Source organism: Bos javanicus, chromosome 19, assembly GCF_032452875.1.
Source record: "Bos javanicus breed banteng chromosome 19, ARS-OSU_banteng_1.0, whole genome shotgun sequence".
In the NCBI taxonomy this organism is placed as follows: Eukaryota; Metazoa; Chordata; class Mammalia; order Artiodactyla; family Bovidae; genus Bos; species Bos javanicus.
The window spans coordinates 48,555,040-48,577,053 of record NC_083886.1 but is presented as its reverse complement, the minus strand read 5'-3'; the positions used below and the strand labels follow the sequence as shown (position 1 = coordinate 48,577,053).

At 45.9% G+C, this 22,014-nt stretch overlaps 1 protein-coding gene, 1 long non-coding RNA gene and 1 other non-coding gene across 10 annotated transcripts in view; 2 read left to right on the top strand and 1 right to left on the bottom strand.

Moving 5' to 3' along the window:
- The window catches only part of MARCHF10 (membrane associated ring-CH-type finger 10), a 100,040-nt gene that overhangs the window by 65,018 nt on the left and 13,008 nt on the right, over positions 1-22,014 (top strand). For 7 of the 8 annotated variants that reach the window (XR_009731410.1, XR_009731409.1, XM_061392280.1 and 4 more), the window contains exons 6-8: positions 5,773-7,195; positions 14,159-14,325; positions 16,965-17,074. Coding sequence is in view for 6 of the 8 variants with exons in the window: in XM_061392280.1 (XP_061248264.1) it covers positions 5,773-7,195; positions 14,159-14,325; positions 16,965-17,074 (1,700 nt within the window). In the remaining 2 variants the exon portion in view is untranslated. Of the gene's footprint in view, positions 1-5,772; positions 7,196-14,158; positions 14,326-16,964; positions 17,075-18,160; positions 18,284-22,014 lie in introns of those variants that run through there. The other variant, XM_061392282.1, reaches the window with a different exon arrangement.
- Positions 176-6,935, bottom strand: LOC133232616 (uncharacterized). Its single transcript, XR_009731411.1, has 3 exons — positions 6,846-6,935; positions 2,331-2,425; positions 176-289 (listed from the first exon to the last, which is right to left on the bottom strand). It is a non-coding gene; the product is annotated as an uncharacterized LOC133232616 (long non-coding RNA).
- On the top strand, positions 16,166-16,239 carry TRNAG-CCC (transfer RNA glycine (anticodon CCC)). Its single transcript has one exon. It is a non-coding gene; the product is annotated as a tRNA-Gly (tRNA).

Below are 22,014 nucleotides of genomic sequence, written 5' to 3'. Positions count from 1 at the left end.
TGGGTAGAGAAGCAGTTTCCAGCTCTGAGGATGTCTCACCCCGCCGCAATTCCCCACCTACCTCCCAGGAGGGCAGGATAGAGGTCTGTGGATGGCAGACAACTCACCTCCCCCAGAGATTTTCTCCCTTCTGATCCAAGGTGTCAAGATCTTAGCGTGTAAGAAATAACATAGAGGCAGATATAGGCTTTATTTCAAAACACTGGTTTGGCCAACACCTCCTCTTTTGGTCCTGAGCATTCATCCCAAGGCCCGAGCCACGCTGCTCGGCTAACCACGCTGTCCTCTCCTGCGGTGGCAAAGGAAAGGAGGAGTAGGTCCTGAGGAGCCCCCTTGGGGGTCAAGGAAAGGGACACTTGACAGCTCACCTTGCCAGCCAAGCACCTGTTTCGTCCCCTTGGAGGAGCCACTGAGCATCACCTTTCCGCACCACCCGCTGAACGGAGGAGCCTTTACTTAAAAGTATGATATGTACTGTGGTGGACACAAGTAAATATAGAACATGTACTCGGATGGCTTGAAGTTAGTGGAGATTGGAGCACATGTGACTCTGTAACAGCTCAATGTCCAGAGGCCCCCAGTGATCTAATGCCTCCTGGCAGGAAGGGCAGAGCTCACTGCTAATCCCAGCCCTCCGTCCTCCCAGTGGTGCAGCCTGGGGTGGTCAAGAAGCCAGTCTGGGTTACAGTGCCCATGTTTTAAAATAAGGATAATGAAATCTACCTTGCTAGAATAACGAAAGGAAGTGCTATTCTCAGCAGCACTTGAATATTGCGGGAACTCAACTACCGCTAGTTTCTCCTGCCATCTCCCCGACAGTCCTCAGTGAACTCTAGACTGCTGTTTGGAAGGTGAGGTTCCCCGTGTATCAAACATTCCTTGACCCACGAGGCTCATCTAATCCTCCACGTGTGCCCAGAAGATACTTTCCATTGTCCTGAGATTCACTGAGAATTTGTCCTGATCTTCTATTATACCCCCGACTCCTTATCTTGCCTCTGGTCCTTTTTTTTTTTTTTTCACATTCCAAAGCAGTTTGCAAAAAAATAAATGAATAAATATAATAAAGTAGTTTGCATAAGTTGGAGTAGGAGCCAGGTGTTTGAATTGTGTCAGCAAGAGATCCAAAGCAAATGTGACAGAGAGCTAATATATTGAAAGCGCTTACAAATCAATAAGGAAAACATGAATACCTAATAGGAAAACCGGGGAAGAGGCACCGCAGACAGTTTCACAGAAGAAATAATACAGGTGGTTAATAAAGTCTGGGGAGGGGGGTAAAAAGTTCAAGCTCACTCAGTAGTAAATGTAAATTTACAAGAGAGAAATTTGGCCTACCAAATGGGCTAAGGTCTTTTTTTAGAATAATGCTCAACGACTTCTCTGGTGGTTCAATGGTGAAAAATTCACCTGCCAATGCGGAAGACATGGGTTTGATCCCTGATCCAGGAGGATCCCACAGGCTGCAGAGCAACTGAGCCAGTGTGCCACAGTTACTGAAGCCTGTGCACCCTGGAGCACGTGCTCTGCAACAAACGCCCACGCACCGCCCACTAGAGAGTTGCCCCTGCTCACCCCAGCTAGACAAAGCCCACACAGCAGGGAATACCCAGCACAAATATAAAAATAAATAGAGTAAACAAAATTATATAAAAAATACTACTCAATACTGATAGTGAAACTACTAAGATTTTCCAGGTACAGATACTCAGGTGCTATGCCAAGCCCGCAGCTACACTCCCAGGAACCACCACAGTTAGGACAGATGCTTTCGTATCCTAGCTGGAGGGTCACTTGGGCCAAACTGGAATTTGGCAACCTGTGTCCTTGTCTTTAGAGAGCTTGCAATTCCACTCCTGTGAATCTATTCTAAGAAAATAAGATCTGCAGTCTAGGAGGTATGAGCGAGGATGTCTATCATGGTGTGATTTGTGGCAGCAAAAATCTGGAAACAATCTACATACCCAACAAGAGGGGGAAGGGTTTGTATAATGTACCCTTAGAGTAGAATCATTATCATGTTCTTAAAGAACAATTAATGGCAGGAGATAATGCTCACAATAAAAATGCTTAGGGAAAGAAAGCAGGACATAAAATTGTATATGCCCGAATACCCAATTTTGTTTTTAAAAATAGTATTTCTAGATAAGCAAGCCCTGGGTTGTAAATTCAAATGTCTTCAGGGAACAGGTGGGAAGGGCAGAGGTACCTAACACCGGCTAGGATGCTTGCAGTCCACCAGACACACTCCGCCTGAAGGCAAGTAACTCAGTGTTCAAACAGGCAACTGCAGAATAAAAGTAGCCCGGGGTCTTGAGTTTGCAACCCACCTCTGAATTCCAGAACAGCAGCGATGTTCCTCTGAGTTTCAGATACTTGGTGATTTTCACTTCTTCTTCATCCTCTTGTGTGTCTCCCAAGTTTTCTACAATAAATATCAACTACTTTTATTAACCAGAGGAAAACAGTTAAAAGTTTATGGCTGTCAAAACAGATGAAAACTGTTGGTCAAGCACATGTAGAAGTCTAGAACAAAGCCACAGCCTTCGGGCAGAGAGGTGCTTTTTCTGGTTTCATCTCGTTGCACCTACAACGTACAGTCGCACCTAGTTGGGCTCCTGGAAACAGCAGGCGTTCCGCTCACAGCTGGAGCCCATGCAGGGCCTCAGAGAGGCCTCAGCAGCATCTGCAAGGCCTGAGCTGCGAAGACTACATCCCTGGACATAGGCAGTCTAGGGGTCATCCCAGGCCTGGAGCTATGAAATCTGCTCCCTATTTGATAGACACAAGAAAAAGGGTTAAACTAGCATAAATAAACATAGAATAGCACAGTCTGCCACCTTTAGGGGAAACACACAGGGACTGAATTTTTAAAGAGGAAGGCTGCTGGGATGGTGAGGAAGGGTGGAGACGCACTCCCCGGCGTTTCTGGAATCTGCACGCTCTGCAGGGCAGCACTTAGCCTGCAGCTCCCTCCTGCCCCAGAGGCCAGTGTCAGTGGCTTCCGTGAAATAAGATGTGGCTCCTGCTGTTTCCAGTTTCTGGGTTTCAGAAGCCACTCAAGCAGATTCTTGTTATCTAGCTAGCTAGCTGATAGCCTATTGGGGGTGGGGGGGTGGGGGGGCATCTCCCGGAGCCTGAACTAAACAGACTCAGGGCAGAGGAGCTGCTCTGTGTGTTCACAACCAGAAGATTCAGGTCTCAGCACTTGCTAGCTAATCTCTGAGGCCCTTGTGCTCAGTCACTTCAGTTCGTGTCCGCCTCTTTGCTACCCCATGGACTGTAGCCCGCCAGGCTCCTTTGTCCATGGGATTATCCAGGCAAGAATACTGGAGTGGGTTGCCATTTCCTTCTCCAGTCACATTCAAAATGAAAAGTAACCAACTGAAGACTATACTTCTGAATCCACCGTACTACCTTTTTCTCAAAAAAAAAATATATATACAAAAAAAAAAAACAACATATATATGGATTTGGCTGGTGGGACAGTGGATAAAAATCCACTTGCCAACACAGGGGACACAGGTTTGATTCCTGGTCCAGAAAGATTCCATACGGCACTGAGCAACTAAGCCCATGTGCCACAACTACTGAGCCCACACGCCCTAGAGCCTGTGCTCTGCAACAAGAGAAGCCACCACAACGAGAAGTCCACGTCCCGCAATTAGAGAGTAGCCCCTGCTTGCCACATCCAGAGAAGGCCCACATGCAGCAGTGAAGACCCAGTGCAGCCAAAAATAAATAAAAATAGCAGTGTGTACATGTAATATATATATATATATATATATGTATATATTTATACATACACACATATGGTGGCATAGTGGTAAAGAATCTGCTTGCTGATGCAGGAGACACAAGAGATGTGAGTTCGATCCCTGGGTTGGGAAGATCCCCTGGAGGAGGAAATGGCAACCCATTCCAGTATTCTTGCCTAGGAAATCCCATGGACAGAGGAGCCTGGTGGGCTATAGTCCAGGGGTCATGAAGAGTCAGACTCGACTGAACACAAGCACAACAACAGATACATATATCAGGAGAACTCAGATCACTACGCAGAAGCATTTGTTCTTTAAAAAGCCATCAGCCCAGCCTGGGTGGAAACACAGCTCCACTCCTTTATATCCACAGCCACATACCAGAGCATCCTAGAATCACTGCTTCATCTCTTACTGGGGTTTATAAAACCCAGGGGGAGCCTGATAGGAAAGCTTAACTGATTTCCAGAAGAGCCAATGAGTAAAGATTCTCACTGTGTCCCCGAGTGTCCCATGCGGTTCACAGTGAAAAGAGGCTTACAGAGGGACCAGGACTGGTGCTCCCTGGGAGCTCCATTAAAGCAAGACTGTATGGACTTGGCCTTTAGCTAAGCTGCACACTCAGAGGATTTGCATTTTGCCTGCCTGAGCTGTTACCGCACAGGCCTTCCTAAAGCTGTGGAGTCCTGGCCACCCTACAGGGTGAATTGCTTTAGAAGGATAAGGAAATAGCGCCTCACCAGACCCTGCAAGACAGCAGGGAGGGGAACGGGGGAGGGGAGGGTGGGGTGGGAGGAGGGCTGATGGCAGGAGGGAACACAGGTGAGTGGAATCGGAGAAGTAGGTCCAGTGTTCTATCCACACTACGAGGGTAAAAATGCTCAGCAGTTCACACGTAATGAATGAAGTAGATTCTTATTTTCACAAGGAAATTGTTTCTTCAGGAGCAACACAGGGTAGTGGTTATGGAGACAAACTGCAGCATCAGGCAGACCTGAATTCAAATGTTCACTCCATCATTTATTGGAAATAGGATCTTGGCAAGTTATGGGACTTCCTAATGTATATAGCACAGTTAGCATGCTGCCCTCAATAAATTGTGCTTATTCACTAATTTTACAAGGTAAATTTTAACCATTTACCTTGTAAATGAAACCATTTCACCCTCAGAGGATTCCACCCATTTGGGCACTCATCCGACTCTTTCTACACCTCCCTATACTTCAGATTCAGGAGACAATGGAGAGGAATTCTATCATAGCCAGAGGTCACAGACTGATTAGGGGCTAGTGACAAAGGGGAGATCATGATTTCATGAGAGAGTTATGATTTTTATCTGCAGGGAATAGTAAACGTAACCACAATCATCAATTTAATGGGACACCAGTTTCTAGAGCCTTCCTCCAATCTGCCACAGTGGACCATGCATTTCTTAAGGTTCTGTGAAGCTGCGTGTGAAGCAGGAGTATGAATGTATGTTGAATGAATTGGGATGGGTCAGAGCTGGTAGTTTCTGTAATAATCATTCCTGGACTGCTGGTTTTCCTTCTCAACAAATACAGGTATGAATATGAAAATCATATTCATATTGAATGAGAGGTTTTACTCATCATCAGCCCTGACTGATGTGGGGGCTGGACAGTCTTCCAAGAGCTTCTGCAGAAAAGATCTGTATCCTCAGGGTCACTCTGCTGCCCCAGGACCAACCTGAGCTCCACAAGTATGCAAAACAGAATTTGTAGGTGGTAAAGTGAGGCCATGGACAGAGGAGCCTGGTGGGCTACAGTCCACGGGATCGCGAAGAGTCAGACGCGACTGAGTGACTCACACTTTACTTTTAAACTGAGGCGGACTCTGCTGGACACTTTCAGTACCTCCAGCCACTTTAACCACGTCCGTTTGCCTCTCCAGGGCTTGTTGGTTGCCTTATAGGACCCTCCCACTTGGTATTAAGAGGTCTTGCATCCACGAGCACCTACAGTAAAATGATTAAGCTTGTCTTTTCTCAATGCAGATCCAATAGTTCAACAAGAACATCCAGCATGGGCAAGTGATACCAAGCTGAAGAGGCCCACTCAAGAGAGAAGAAACTTGGTCCCGTCCTCACAAGTAATAATGGTGATGGAAAACTCCCGCACTGAACGAGCCAGAAAAGGAGACACAGGCACGCGCTCCCAGAGCACGCCACACTCAGCCCTGCCCCAGGCCTTCCAAGGAACACACAGTCCCCAAGAGTTGGATGAGTCCTTGGGGCCACGACTTGTAGCCAGCACCCTGGGAGGGCCGAGGAGGACCACGTTTCGGTTCAGAGACGAAGACTTCTATTCCATTTTATCCTCAAACCCTGGAGGTGAACATGATGACACAGAAGAGGAAACCCACATGGAGGAAGAACTTTTGATGGCTGGCATGCACCCGCCCCGTTCTCCTTCCAGTCATAAGAGAAGTAGATTCCTTGGGACACTGGCCACTCAGGCCAAAAATAAAAACTCTGAAGAAAATCCTGCACACTGCAGAGCAAATTCTATAAGGAGAAGTGAGGCCAGCCATGGCTCCTTAAGAATTAGCAATGCGATGGAGCCAGTGACAGAGCAATCTTCTGTCGGGCAAAGGATGTCCCAAGACCCTGGGCTCTCTGATGGGGGATCTATTAAAGGAAAAGACAGCAGTGACTGTGAAAGTGAGAAAAAGGCCTCTCATTCATGGGACACCCAATCCGAACCCAGCCTGGAGGATGACATCAATGCTGAAAATGAATCCCGTGATGGTATCTCTATGGAAGAGAGGCCTGGAACCCATGCTTATGAAAGAGACTGTCAGGCCTATTTAAGTGAGTCTAGTAACCCTCTTGATTCTTTCCTTGCTGGTAGACCAATGGCTCCAAGATCATCAGTGAATTTGTCCCATAACATGCCTGGATCAGTCACACATTTCACTCTGAGAGATGATACTCTGGCAGACCTGCCCCCATCATCTACCTTAGTTCCCAGTTCAGACTCAGAGGGAAGTTCCAGGTTTAGCGGTCATCAACCACTGTCCCCCATTAGAAACAGGAATCTACTTGCTGGTGCTGAAAACTGCAGTTACCTTCCAGTAGACAGTGCACATGACCTTGATGTCAGGGGAGCAGAAGATGTTACTTCAACAAGCCCGGCTCAGGAGGCTCCCTTATATACAGACGGTCTCTTGCCGAATCCTCAGGGCAACCTGTCCTTGATGGAGTCTTCCAGCTCCTCCCCATCAGGAATGAATGTACAAGGCCACTTGCACGTGGCGCAGTCTCTGCAAGAAAACAGACCTTTTACGTTCTTTGCTGGGTCTGAGTTCCCAAACCAAAATGAGAATGGGAGCGGAATGGAGTTCTCTGGCTTTACCAAAGCAAAGGGAGCCCCTAAAATGAAGACGGATCCTGAGAAACTCAAGAAAATACAAGAAAGGTGAGGGGTTTTCATAAATGTATGAATATGCATCTATATTTTTAAAATTCCATTTCTCTAATGCCAAAAAGCAGTGCTTTCCTAAAAAGGTTCAGTTCAGTTTAGTCGCTCAGTTGTGTCCGACTCTTTGCGACCCCATGAATCGCAGCACGCCAGGCCTCCCTGTCCATCACCAACTCCCGGAGTTCACTCCGACTCACGTCCATCGAGTCAGTGATGCCATCCAGCCATCTCATCCTCTGTCGTCCCCTTCTCCCCCTACACCCAATCCCACCCAGCATCAGAGTCTTTTCCAATGAGTCAACTCTTCGCATGAGGTGGCCAAAGTACTGGAGTTTCAGCTTTAGCATCATTCCTTCCGAAGAAATCCCAGGGCTGATCTCCTTCAGAATGGACTGGTTGGATCTCCTTGCAGTCCAAGGGACTCTCAAAAGTCTTCTCCAACACCACAGTTCAAAAGCATCAATTCTTCGGCACTCAGCCTTCTAAACAGTCCAACTCTCACATCCATACATGACCACTGGAAAAACCATGGCCTTGACTAGACGGACCTTTGTTGGCAAAGTAATGTCTCTACTTTTCAATATGCTATCTAGGTTGGTCATAATTTTCCTTCCAGGGAGTAAGCGTCTTTTAACTTCATGGCTGCAGTCACCATCTGCAGTGATTTTGGAGCCCAGAAAAATAAAGTCTGACACTGTTTCCACTGTTTCCCCATCTATTTCCCATGAAGTGATGGGACCAGATGCCATGATCTTTGTTTTCTGAATGTTGAGTTTTAAGCCAACTTTTTCACTCTCCTCTTTCACTTTCATCAAGAGGCTTTTTAGTTCCTCTTCACTTTCTGCCATAAGGGTGGTGTCATCTGCATATCTGAGGTTATTGATATTTCTCCCGGCAATCTTGATTCCAGCTTGTGCTTCCTCCAGCCCAGCGTTTCTCATGATGTACTCTGCATATAAGTTAAATAAGCAGGGTGACAATATACAGCCTTGATGTACTCCTTTTCCTATTTGGAACCAGTCTGTTGTTCCATGTCCAGTTCTAACTGTTGCTTCCTGACCTGCATATAGGTTTCTCAAGAGGCAGGTCAGGTGGTCTGGTATTCCCATCTCTTTCAGAATTTTCCACAGTCTATTGTGATCCACACAGTCAAAGGCTTTGGCATAGTCAATAAAGCAGAAATAGTTGCTTTTCTGGAACTCTCTTGCTTTTTCAATGATCCAGCGGATGTTGGCAATTTGGTCTCTGGTTCCACTGCCTTTTCTAAAACCAGCTTGAACATCTGGAATTTCATGGTTCACGTATTGCTGAAGCCTGGCTTGGAGAATTTTGAGCATTACTTTACTAGCATGTGAGATGAGTGCAATTGTGCAGTAGTTTGAGCATTCTTTGGCATTGCCTTTCTTTGGGATTGGAATGAAAACTGACCTTTTCCAGTCCTGTGGCCACTGCTGAGTTTTCCAAATTTGCTGGCATATCGAGTGCAGCACTTTCACAGCATCATCTTTCAGGATTTGAAATAACTCAACTGGAATTCCATCACCTCCACTAGCTTTGTTCATAGTGATACTTCCTAAGGCCCAGTTCACTTCTCTAGGTGAGTGATCACATCGTTGTGATTATCTGGGTCATGAAGATCTTTTTTGTACAGTTCTTCTGTGTATTCTTACCACCTGTTCTTAATATCTTCTGCTTCTGTTAGGTCCATACCGTTTCTGTCCTTTATCGAGCCCATCTTTGCATGAAATGTTCCCTTGGTATCTCTAATTTTCTTGAAGAGATCTCTAGTCTTTCCCATTCTGTTGTTTTCCTCTATTTCTTTGCATTGATCGCTGAGGAAGGCTTTCTTGTCTCTTCTTGCTATTCTTTGGAACTCTGCATTCAGATGCTTATATCGTTCCTTTTCTCCTTTGCTTTTCGCTTCTCTTCTTTTCACAGCTATTTGTAAGGCCTCCCCAGACAGCCATTTTGCTTTTTTGCATTTCTTTTCCATGGGGATGGTCTTGATCCCTGTCTCCTGTACAATGTCACGAACCTCAGTCCATAGTTCATCAGGCACTCTATCTATCAGATCTAGGCCCTTAAATCTATTTCTCACTTCCACTGTATAATCATAAGGGATTTGACTTAGGTCATACCTGAATGGTTTAGTGGTTTTCCCTACTTTTCTTCAATTTCAGTCTGAATTTGGCAATAAGGAGTTCATGATCTGAGCCACAGTCAGCTCCCGGTGTTGTTTTTGTTGACTGTATAGAGCTTCTCCATCTTTCGCTACAAAGAATATAATCAATCTGATTTCAGTGTTCATGGGATTTTAAATCACAGGTAAGCCCTTCCTTGACATTTTAATGATGCTTCTTTCAAGAAAATTGTCTATTTTGTTGCTTTTAAAATATATATCTTTACAAAGAAACATTCTGTGTTCCAGCCCAATGTCTTCAGTATTCCCAAAGTGTTTTTTTCCCTTGCATGCTATAACTGTAAGAAAGGCAAGTTTGCCAGATAGCACGTCTTTCGGCTGCATTGCATATCTTGCAGTAACTTACTTTCCTGACCAGGAATTGAGCTCATGCCGCCTACAGTGGAAGCACCAAGTCCTAACCACTGGACAGCCAGGGAATCCCAAGCATTTTTGATTGTTATACATGGCTTTCCCTTACCCACCCGCTCACCCCCAGCAATTAGAGATTTTTACGAAAAGGTTGCTATCTCCCCAGAGAAGGAGCCACTCAGCACTTGAAGTTCACCAGCTCTCCCCCATGGGACGCTGGGCAAATCCAACCAACAGTTCTAGAATTTGAATCTTCCAAACTACAAGGCCAGTCTCAAACAGTTACCATAGTTACCTCAGTTCTCTGAAGGGCCACGCTGGGGTGACCACTGCTTCCATTTTCTGTGCTGTTTCTCATGCATGAGAAAGAGAGAAATCAGATCTTTTTTGAATTGCTCTTTTCTTTGATATCTCCTTTCTTGTGAGATGATTTGGGGATATTTCACAACTATGAAATGTGATACTTTTTAAAGCCATCATTAAGCATCATGTCAGGATTCGACCATTTCACTCCTCCTAGGGGTTACCATGCCTTGATGTTGGCTTACTGATCTGGAAAGTGGTTCTTTGAAGGCAAGCCCTCTTTCTCGTGTGTTAGTATGGCTCACTGGGCCATTAACTTATTAGTGTTCATTTGCAAGTGAGAAAATTCCATGGCAGTGAATTTGAGTGCAAAAAGGAGGAAAAGATAAGACTTAAGACTTAGAATGCACACATACTCCTAGAGCTCTTCTCCAACTGCTGGGATGAACTTACCTTCCTTGTCAGTGGCACTTTTTTTTTGTTTTCGTATCAAACTACCAAAAGACTGACCCAGGGTTAAGGGCCAAAAGGTCTCAGCACCAATCCATCCTCACCTACCCCCAAACACATTTTTAAACCCACTTGTCAGGGGTCTGGATTTCCATCATCCCAAAGCAACGCCTTTGGGTGAAAAATGACTTCTGTTAAAAATGCATCTACGTCTAGGGGTAGTAATGCATTAAACGGCTGTTATTTGTGCACTGTGTTTATCAGACACTCTCTTTTTCTGTATATAATAAACCTTATGCTGTTCTAATTATTTGAAAAGCATTCATTTTGGAAAATATTAAAAATACAGACTTAAAAGAATAACCAATAACCCTATAATCCAGAGAAAAGCATTGTGAAAAACTTTGTTTCCAGACTTTGGTCTTTGCATATAAATGCAATTTTTAGTAAACATGGTCATATTTTATAATATGCCTTATTTTAAGATTTCAAGCCCATTTCTCAATGCCTCTTACACTCTTTAAACTTTTCCCTTGACTAGTTAGATACATACAAATAAGTATATAACATTTGCACACATCTAGAGAATTAGAGAAGGCGATGGCACCCCACTCCAGTACTCTTGCCTGGAAAATCCCATGGACGGAGGAGTCTGGTGGGCTGCAGTCCATGGGGTCTCGAAGAGTTGGATACGACTGAGCGACTTCCCTTTCACTTTTCACTTTCATGCATTGGAGAAGGAAATGGCAACCCACTCCAGTGTTCTTGCCTGGAGAATCCCAGAGACGGGGGAACCTGATGGGCTGCCGTCTGTGGGGTCACACAGAGTCGGACACGACTGAAGTGACTTAGCAGCAGCAGCAGCAGAGAATTAGAACAAAACCTAGGCATCTGTATGACCACTTTCCAGCAGACAGAAACTCACTGGAGCTTGTGAGCCCCTCACCCACCCTACTTCCTCATGTCCTCCCTTCATCTCCTCCCTCCTAACACCCCGTGTGTGTGTGTGTGTGTGTGTGTGTGTGTGAAGTGCTCAGTCATGTCTGACTGTTTGCCCCTGGAAAGCATTCTTACATTGAATTTATAATTCCTTTGCTTTTTATCTTGTTGGTGTTGGAAGTTTTTTGCCTTATGGCTTCACCATATGAGTATATGCACTCCTAAACAACACACTGTGTATATTTTTGAACCTGTAGAAATGTTTCTATTATTTTTGAACTCCATAGAAATGGAATAGCTGTTCTGTGACTTGCTTTTCCCACTTATATCATTAGGCAGATGCATCCTGGTTGATATTTTCGGGTTTAATGCATTTGCATTCACCACTACAGACTACTTCGTCCTAGAAATTACTACAAGTCAATGGACGTTTGCGTCCTCTACCGTTTTCTGTGCACGATGATGCACGAACAGTCTTGTGAACGTCGCCTGGCGTACATGTGAAGGGTCCTCCGGGATATATATGTAAGAGTGGACTTGCTGGGCTGGTGGGTAGCACAGCTTCCACTGTGCAAGTTAACATACTGTCTCAACGATGTGTACAATGATATGCACGATGTGTACTGCCTCGATGAGTTACACTTAGCACAGTGCGTGCTAAGTCACTTCAGTTGCGTCTGACTCTCTGCATCTCCATGGACTGAAGCCTTCCAGGCTCCTCTGTCCATGGGATTCTCCAGACAATAATACTGGAGTGGCCTGCCATTTCTTCCTCCAGCGGATCTTCCCCACCAGGGACTGAGCCTGTGCCCTCTGCGAGATGAGTCAAGTACTGGACCACCAGGGAAGTCCCTCTTGACTCTTTTAAATGTTAAACAGCCATTTGTCTTTCTTCTTTTACGAAATGCTTACCTATGTCTTCTGCCTATTTTTCTTTTAGAATATTTTTCTTTTATGTTAAGAATCCTTCAAATATATATATATATATATAAAAGAACCCATTATATATTCTGGCAACTAATCTGATCCTTTGACAGTTATATCTTGGACATATCTTTTCTCAATTTGTATTGAGAGTTGGTATCTCCTCTTTCTTGGATGTTTTCTTAAGGAAAGTAAATTCTTAATTTTAATGTAGTCAATTGTATCCATCTTCTGTTTGGACTGTGATTTGTATCTTGCTGTCTTAATTAAGAAATCCTTTGTAACCTGGGGTCATTGCGACATTCTACCTACTCTTTTCCAAAATCTCTACAGTTTTGCTTTGCACACTTAGGACTTAATGTGAAATGAATTTTGGACTCAAGTGTGACATTAAATGTGTGGTGTGAGGTATGCATTTTGAACACCCAGGATCTTCCCCCTGCAGAGCCGCATCTGCCATATAACATAAGTGTGTAAGCTTGTCTCAGGGCTCTCTGTTCTGTCCTTTTGGCCTTTTTGTTTTTCCCTAAAGAACATCATCTCAGTGACTGCGGCTTTATAAATTTATCAGAGCAAAGCCTCCCTCTCCATTTTGTTCCATAAGAATCTTTCACTATACAAACATTTAAGCATCAGCTTGTTGGGATTTTCATTGGAATTGCATTGAATCTATAGATTATCTGGGGGAGTCTTTTTTTGATAAACATGGCATATTTCTTCTTTTGTTGGTGACTATCACAAGACAGTGCAATTCTGTTCTTTTTCATTGAACTTCCCTTTCTTGGGGAGAAAATTCTCTTAAGAAACTGAGCATACTCTCCTATATCCAGAGCAATGGCTATTTCTTCCTCTCGGTTGATTTTAGTCTCCAGCCAATTTTCCTTTCCTTGACCGGACAGTCCCCAGGCCCATGAAGATTCTAAAGCACAAAAAAATAGCCTTAGGCCTCTCAAAACCCTCCCTACAGAAATATCTACCAGCTATTCCTGACTTACTGTTTATGAGATACAAATATGTTTGCTTACACTTTCACTAATTCCATCTTCATCACATACTAGCATCTTATATTCTGGAATGTCGGCATAATTCACTGGCAAGGGTAATGGTGAGCTCAGGTCCAAGTTCACTGGTTCATCATTCATCCCAACCAGCATCTACTGAGTAGCACCTGCCAACGCTCGACAGGCTCCAGATGCACCCAGGCTGCCCTTACCACCCTTGTAAGTAGGTAGCAGTTGTCAGATTATCCTCATGGCTTTACACTTGAGGAAACAGAGACCCGGGAAGCTTAAGCAGCATGTCATCAAACTCAAGGAAGCCTCAAACCCAGGCCTGCTGACCACAAATCCCCCCACGCTCACCTCCCCCCAACACTCACTAACACACCACACCAGCTAAACCCCACAGTGGCCGAGGTGTGGAGAGGGGCTCCTAGCCTCTGGCTCAGCTTCCCTCTGGAGTCCTTTCCCAATCTCTAGCTGTGCTATAGGAGCGCTGGGTTCTCCTGGTGAGCTCGCACCCATTGGTAACTGCAAAGAAGCCTGACAAGAATCCATGCACTTATTATCAGTGACCATGCAGCAGGGTCGGAGGGAGCAGTGGGTGAGCCCCAGGAAGGCGCAGCGGTGGAGATCGGGTTCCCTCAACCTTCCTTCTTCCAGGCTCCCTCCACCTCCCCCACCCCCCTCCCCCGGCCCCAAGGACGCTCTGGGAGCTAGTATTTGTGGAAACTAGTATTTGTGGAAACTGCCGACGTGCAGACTCCTGGTGACGAGCGCTTGTTTTCCTTTTAGTCTCCTGGAGGAGGATTCCGAGGAGGAGGGAGACTTGTGTCGCATCTGTCAGATAGCCGGGGGTTCCCCCACCAACCCTCTCCTGGAGCCATGCGGCTGTGTGGGAAGCCTGCAGTTTGTTCATCAGGAGTGCCTGAAAAAATGGCTGAAAGTGAAAATAACATCAGGTAGGTGGGGAAGGCGGAAGGACATACGTGCCGCGATATGTAATTAACACGAGACGCCGCCGTGTGGGACCCGCGAGCCTGGATAACAGAGAACAGGGGGGCACTGGCCCAGGGCTCCTGCTGGGAGGCCCATGACAGACAGGATCAGGACTAAACGCTGCTTTCAAATTATGGGAGGTAAATGAGTTGGTTTTGGTTTTGTTTTGTTTTGTTTTTTCAAGGCTCAGGGATGAATCCTGGAATGTGCTATTAAATTCTACTCCTGCTTGAGGCCTTAGCAGAGATGCTAAGATTACCTCTTGGGAAAGAGGGAACCACAAACAGGCCCATGCTTGGACTTCAGCAAGCACCCAGCAGTCAGGACAGCTGGTAGACCCCCAGCAAGACCTGCTTCCTTTGACTTGTGAGAGAAGGTGTGGAGAGGCTTGACACCCAGAAACTGAGCCAAGCTGCCTTTCTGGAACAGGGGAAGGAAAAGCCTACCAGTGTAATTTTTCTAGCCCTACATTAGATAAAGAGATTCCCATTGTGCTCATTTTGGCAGCTCTGTCTTTAACAGAGCTTGTAACTGGGTGTGAAGTCCCCATTCTCAACGCCCTGGGGAGGTTATAACCTAAATATAGCCACGTCAGTAGGTCGGCTGTAGTTTTCTTGGCAGGGAACAAGAAGTTTCTTTAAAATATTTATGAACAAGAGCAACTTGAATAACAAAAAAAAGGGGGACGCCAATGCAAAGAAGAGTTTACTTTGAAAAGACCTGCTATGTCTTTCAGAGTCCCCATCTCTGCAAACTTTTTACCCTAGAGCCAGAGGCTGTTTCTCTCCTCCATGCTGTCCTCCTTGGTTTTCATTGTGCTAGACGACCCAGGAGACCTTGACCTTGACCCTGTCCCCATGGGTTGTGGCCAGCCCCCCCCCCCCACCAAGCACAGCACACCATTTAATCAGGGAATGAACACTAGGGATGAACCAGTTAACTCTTCTCTCCTCAAGGTCCTTTCTCCACATCTGGAGGAGAGTAGTAGCAACTGCAGCCCGAGTTGCTTAAAGGCATCTTTGCACAGTGAGCAGAGAACCTAGCCCTTCAGAGAGCAAAGAACAAGTGGATCTCAGCAGCTAATGACCCTGCCGTGCGATGCTTTATCTTGCTAGAAATTTGGGCCAATTAAACATCTAGAACAGAAAAAATTACTCATGAGATATGTAATGAAAGTGCTGCTAAATGCTTGTAAATGCCAATTCTGGCCTGGGTGTGCTAGGCAGGATTAGACTGGAGGACACATGGGATGATCCATAGCCTTAAGTATTACAGAATGTTGTTAAAAAAAAAAAATCAAGTCATCAAAATGCAGATGAGGGATCAGTGTTCATCCTTGTCTTTTGAAAGTCTCTATAATTTACTACCTGTTTGTATCCCCACTGGGGAAAAGTAGAACTGGATTGTAAAACTGTACAAACTCTATCTTTACCAAATAAATTCAAGTAACTGATTAGTCTTCTGTATTCTTTTTTTTTTTTTTGGCGTGCCTGGTGGCTTGTGGGACCTTAGTTTCCCAACCAGGGATCAAACCTGGGCCCTCTGCATTGGAAGCATAGAGTCCTAACCAATGGACCACCAGGGAATTCCCAGTCCTCTGTTTTCTAAAGCATAAAACAAACACCAGTACATCATTAACCAAAATGCAGCACCTACACCAGGGGAAAGGACAGACGGCATCACACTTGCTTAGATATAACAACCATAGATCTGCATCTTCCACTTTGCACTGAGGAATAGGATAAAGGGGGGGGAAACGTGCTGATCTAGAATTCACATCAAACAAAACTAAACAGGAGGACTTCCCTGGTGGTCCAGTGGCTAAGACTCTGTACTCCCAGTGCAAGAGGGCCCAGGTTCAATCCCTGGTCAGGGAACTAGATCCCATGCACCACAACTAAGAGTTCTCATGCCACAACTAAAGGTCCCACAGGCCACAAGTAAGACCTGGCACAGTCAAATAAATAACTATATTAAAAAACAAAACAAAAAATCAACAGCAACAAACCAGGAACAAAGGAAGCCTTCTCCTGTGTCTTTTCCCAAATGAGGCTGAGCTCAGGCTCAAGTGTTCGACCCAGATATCGCTATACCACAGCCCACATGTGGGCCTGGGGTCCCTCACTTTCTCAATCGGGGAGTTACATGGGCAGAAGTAAAGGCAGATTTTTAAGCCATAGGTCGAGGATAGCTTCTGCCATCAATTTGGTCCTTACTAATTTATTTGCTTGGACTTGTGTTAGATCTACCAGGAAAAACATCAGTAACATAGACCCAATGTTCACTCTTCTGGCAAACACGTGTGTCACAGACTCTCAGCCTCCATGTAGTAATTCCAAGTTTATGAACCTATGTGTTTATATTTAAACAGAGAGCAAGACCTGTTATTTAAAAGTCACGGGAATTTCACTCATGGGAAGCTTGCATAATAATGAAAACAATGACAAAGAAAATTTCAGCTCTCAGGTTCAAGGTCATTTTCTACAGAAGATGACCCACTATAAAAAGGCCACCAAAACTCAGAATTCCTAACACATACAAATTCGCTCTCAAAATGTCAACACCAAAAGGGTTACGTGTAACAAAATTCTTTCATTTTAAGGAGCAAATCTTGGTGCTGTAAAGACCTGTGAGATGTGTAAGCAAAGCCTACTGGTCAACCTGGATGATTTCAATGTGACCGAGTTCTACCAGAAGCACCAGCAGTCCCGGGTAAGAGAACCTCCTACCCATGCTGGGTCCACATGGGTAGAGGTATAAGGCAGGAAGGAGCTCTTTCTCTGATACCAGGAATAATAGTGGAGGTGGGGTGCAGAGGTCCTGTGCAAGGCTCCCAATTCAGCTCGCTTCTCTGAGAAAGTCTGTTCCCAAATCGGACCACTGGAGGATTAGAAGACTTGGTCCCACTACTGTCAGGGACAAAGTAGGAAGCTGCAGTAGCTGACTAGACATATAGAGATAGGAAAAGTCTGGCAAGCTCCACACCCAAATTTGCTGAAACAATTGAAGTTGAATAGCCACAAGAGAAAAAAAATCAGGGTCTTGGAGAAATAGTCCCCAATTTATATATTGAGTAATCTTGGGGGGTAATGAGGAACAGCTTTGCTCAGGGTTTAAAAACATGTAAGCACCTGTTTACCTGTTTACTCTGTGCTTTTTTTTTTGGCTGCACCCAACCAGGGATTGAACCTGTGTCCTCGGCAGTGAAAGCAATTAGTTCTAAGCACTGGACAACCATGGAATTTCCCTATTGTGTGTTTAAAAACAAAACAAAACAAAACACCTCGTGAATTAACTCTCCTGGGCCATTGGATTGCAATTCTAGTACTGTGAAAGAGTTAACTTTAGATGGGAAGGTGGTTTATGCCCGAAATAATAGTTCATTGCCCATGTCTCAGGCAAACACTTCTGTTTAGAGCTATGCTGCCCAACATGGAAGCCACAGACACAGCTAGCTCACAAACAAGTGGTTACTTCCAGCCCAGATGTGCTGTGTTACACACCAAATTTCAAAGGCTCAGTCCAAAACTAAGAGTGGAAATCCCATAGACAGAGAAGCCTGGTAGACTACAGTCCATGGGACCACAAAGAGTTGGACATGACTGAGCAGCTTCACTTTCACTCTTAAAAAAAAAAAAAATCACATAAATAACTTTATATTATAGTTTAAAATAAATAGTTAGTTGCTCATTTGTGTCTGACTCTTTGCAACACCATGGACTGTAGCCTGCCAGGTTCCTCTGTCCATGGGATTCTCCAGGCAAGAACGCTAGAATGGGTTGCCCTTCTCTTCCCCAGGGGATCTTCCTGACCCAGGAATCGAACGCAAGTCTCTTGCATTGCAGGCAGATTCTTTACCGACTGAGCCACCAGGGAAGCCCGTATTACAGTATAAGTGATATTTAAAACATATCAGATCAAATAAAATACATTATTAAAATTATTAATAATTTCACCAGTTTCTTTCTATACTTCTTTATTGTGGCTCCTAGAAATTTTCAGGTTACACGTGTTGTCTGCATTGGTGGCTCACACGGTATTTCTATTGGGTAGTGCTGATCTGGACGATGCCTGGCAAACAATAAGCAGTCAATAGATATTTCTCTCAAATGAAAACGTCCCATCGTTACCATTATAATTCAAGACTGACCTCCCTCATCACGCAATTAGGGAAAAAAATGATTAATAACCACAACTGTAAAGGGCATAATATAAAAACCATAAAATCATTGTTAGCAACTGAAATGTCACTCTTCAGAGGAGTCACTTTGGCTTTCAGATCATTGGCCTGTCAATGTGTGTGTGCCAAGTCGCTTCATTTGTGTCTGATTCTCTCAGACCCTGTGGACCATAGCCCACCAGGCTCCTCTGTCCGTAGGATTCTCCAGGCAGGGATACTGGAGTGGGTTGCCATGCCCTCCTCCAGATCTCCCCGACCCAGGAATTGAACCTGATAACCCGCGTCTCCTGTGTCTCCTGGACTGCAGGTAGATTCTTGACCGCTGAGCCACCAGGGAAGCCCTGGCCTATAGCCAGACCTTTTTTGTGCAAAAAGCACAACAGAGTCGAAATGGTTCCCCTGAGTTTGGGCAGTCCTATAGTTATCTTTTTAAATCCTGGGTTATGGCTCCAGGAGTCACCACCCGCCTGTGAGTAGGGGAAAGCAGCTGCCATGGCCACCCCACTGCCCCGCAGAGAGGGAACCGGGAGATAACTACCCCAGCCTCTCTCCTCCTGCCCTCTGGTCTCCTCCTAGGACCTGAACACAATGGGGAGCCCAAACACAAGGGGGCCAAGTAAACGCAACCCATAGAGATCAGCCTCTCGGCCGCAGAGCAGGGTGAAAAATGGAGCTGGAGGGGAAGATGGAAAATACCCAGCACACTAATTACACGACATGGAAGCAGAAAAGAGTTTAAATTAGTTTCGAGGAGAACTTGACAGGCCATCAAAGCCTTTTGAAAATGCCCTTCATTATAATCACAGGGAGAAACTAGATTGACAGACCTACCCTGGTGGGAGAACAAAGGTCGCAAGAACCAATGTGCAATATTTATCTGCGGATGGAAAGCAGCCGAGAGCTCCCTCTTTTACGGCAGTTCCGACTGTTCCGATGGCTGGTGGTGAATTTAGTAGTGTCTGTTTGCTAACAGTCCGAGTTAAACTGGAGGCACTAGGGAGGTGTGACTTCCACAAGTTCAGAAACTCTCCACGGATGAAGATGGGAGTAACTGTCATTTAGCACAAAGATAGTGACGGGGACTTCCCTGGTGGTCGTAGCTAAGACTTGGTGCTCTCAATGCAGGGAATCCCAGCTTCGATCCCTGGTCAGGGAACTAGATCTCACACGCTTCAGTGAAGATCAGAGATCCCGTGTGCCCCCACTAAGACCCAGCACAGCCAAGAAAAGACCAGAGAGGAGAAAGAGTGAGCCCTCCACACACAGGCTTTTGAGGACAAAGCCCTCTAAGATACCTCACTTAGCGTCTGACCACAGACTGTGGACTTGCCCAGTCGGTGCCCAGCCAGCACTGTCAGTATTCTCTGAGGGGCTTGGATTAGTGTGTGTTTCCCGGCTTTGGTTCAATGCACCTGAGTAGAGCCAGCAGGAATGCTAACCGTGACCTCTAACAGGGCACTGAAATCTGATTTTCCCTCCTTTTTTTGGACATTGGGTGGTCCCCATAGGGTCAGGGCTTGTTACCAGGCTCCAGGTGGCTAGATTAGGAACTCCTAAAGGCTGTCTGGGGGGTGGTGGCCCCATGAAGCTAAAGCAGCTGGAGGGGCGGAGGGGAGACCAGGACCTGAACTAAGCACCTTGGGCTGTGGGCATCAGGCAGTCCATTTATTGGCCTGCCAGGGTTGGCATCAACTTGCTCCCGCCCTTACTCAAAGATGCCTGGAAATTAAGCCCAGCAGGCATTCCACACCCCCTGCCCACCTCCCTGCAGTGTTGCCCGTGAAGCCACTCCATATTGTTGTGTGTGTATGTGTGCGCGCGCACGCTCTTGAACCTGAATGTGGGACTCACAATTGATTGATGGATTGGTTGATTGGGTTTCTGAGGGGAAGGAAGAGCTCCTGGATGGCAACAGATAGAGCTCCAAGGAACAGTCCAGGTTGCAAAATGGACCAGGAGAAAAGAAGTTTAAGAAAAACTGAGGTCAGAGATTGTACACTCAAATGCCATAGAGACCAGGCAGATTAACAGCTGCTCAGAATCTCCCAAGTGCCATCCACTGGGAGCGATGGCGACTATGGCAAGGCAGTGAATACTCCTTCCAGCAGAAGGTGGTCACATCCTTCCTTCTTTCCTACCCTCCTTCCTTTCAACCAGGACACATCCACAGACCAGATTCTGCTTACTGGCTACCAACTGTTGATCCTTAGCTGAGAGCAGCTCTTTGAGATGGGTGGTTGCCAAACCAGGGCCCACAGCATCATCTGGGAATTTGCTAGAAATGCACGTTCTTGGGCCCTGCCCAGACCTAGTGAATCAGCATTTGGGAAAAGGGGGTGTCCAGGAACTGCATTTAAAAGGCCCTTTCAGTAATTCTGACACGTGTTAAAGTTGGGACCACAAGAGTCAAAAGTCATCACTAACCCAAAATTATATACTTTCCCCCTCATTCTTTGATCCATGCATGTATTTATTGAGCAATAATATTCCAGGCATGGGCCAGGCACTAGGAGCAAAGGGGCAGGCAAGGCACATGTGGTCCTTGCCCCCAGTCCTAGCTTTAGTTCTTGTCTCTTGCAGGATGTTTTCTGTTTTGCGAAATACCATGTCCACTCGTATTAGCTCATTTTGTCATCACGCATTGAGGAAAGGAAGCAGAGCAGAGGCTATAATTCTCCCCACTGATAAATGGAGTCCCCTTCTCCATGCACAGTTAAAAGTCTTTGCCCAATGTCACAGGGCATGGTGGCCCCAGGCTGCCCATTCTGGGGTCCCAGGCTCCCTGTGTGATGAAGAAGTGCCCCTGCCATCCTGGCCCCTGCCACACAGGAGGGGCTCAGCGGGCCTCTGGCTATCATTGTTTGGAAGCACAGGCCTGACTGTGCTCCCTCTCGGCCGCTGACCGTGCTCCCTCTCGGCTGTGGACAGATGTCCCTGGACACACGTAGCCACCTAATCCCCCTCACACCTGGGAGCATCCTTGGAACATATTTGAAGACTTGCTAGAACTCTTAGCCAGGCTCTCTTTCTTTGAGCAGATTACATTGAGAATTTCCATCCATAACAAATCCCTCTGCTGAAATGGATTTGAACAAAATAAAAGGGCAGGAGAAAAGGAAGGAAAACATTTGGTAGGTGGGCAGAGTGCCCCCCTGAGCTCCTGCCCACTGCTTCACGTGCCTCCCCACCCCCATCTCTGCTGTTGCACGTGGGCAGCAAAGTGTGATGCACACGGGCCGTGGAGGGTCAGGTCGGGAGCAACTCCAATAAATAACGCTCCAAAAATTAGCTCATCCTGCCCTTATCGACCAAACACGACGGATGGAACTCTCTGATAACAAACGCCTCCCACTTGTGGCTTAGGGTAAAAAGGATGACTCCACGCTGACTATGAAATGTCTGCGCCGACTGGCCCACCCGGCCCCTTTTGTCCAGCATCACAGGCTCTGCAAAGGGCACATAAAGGAGCTGG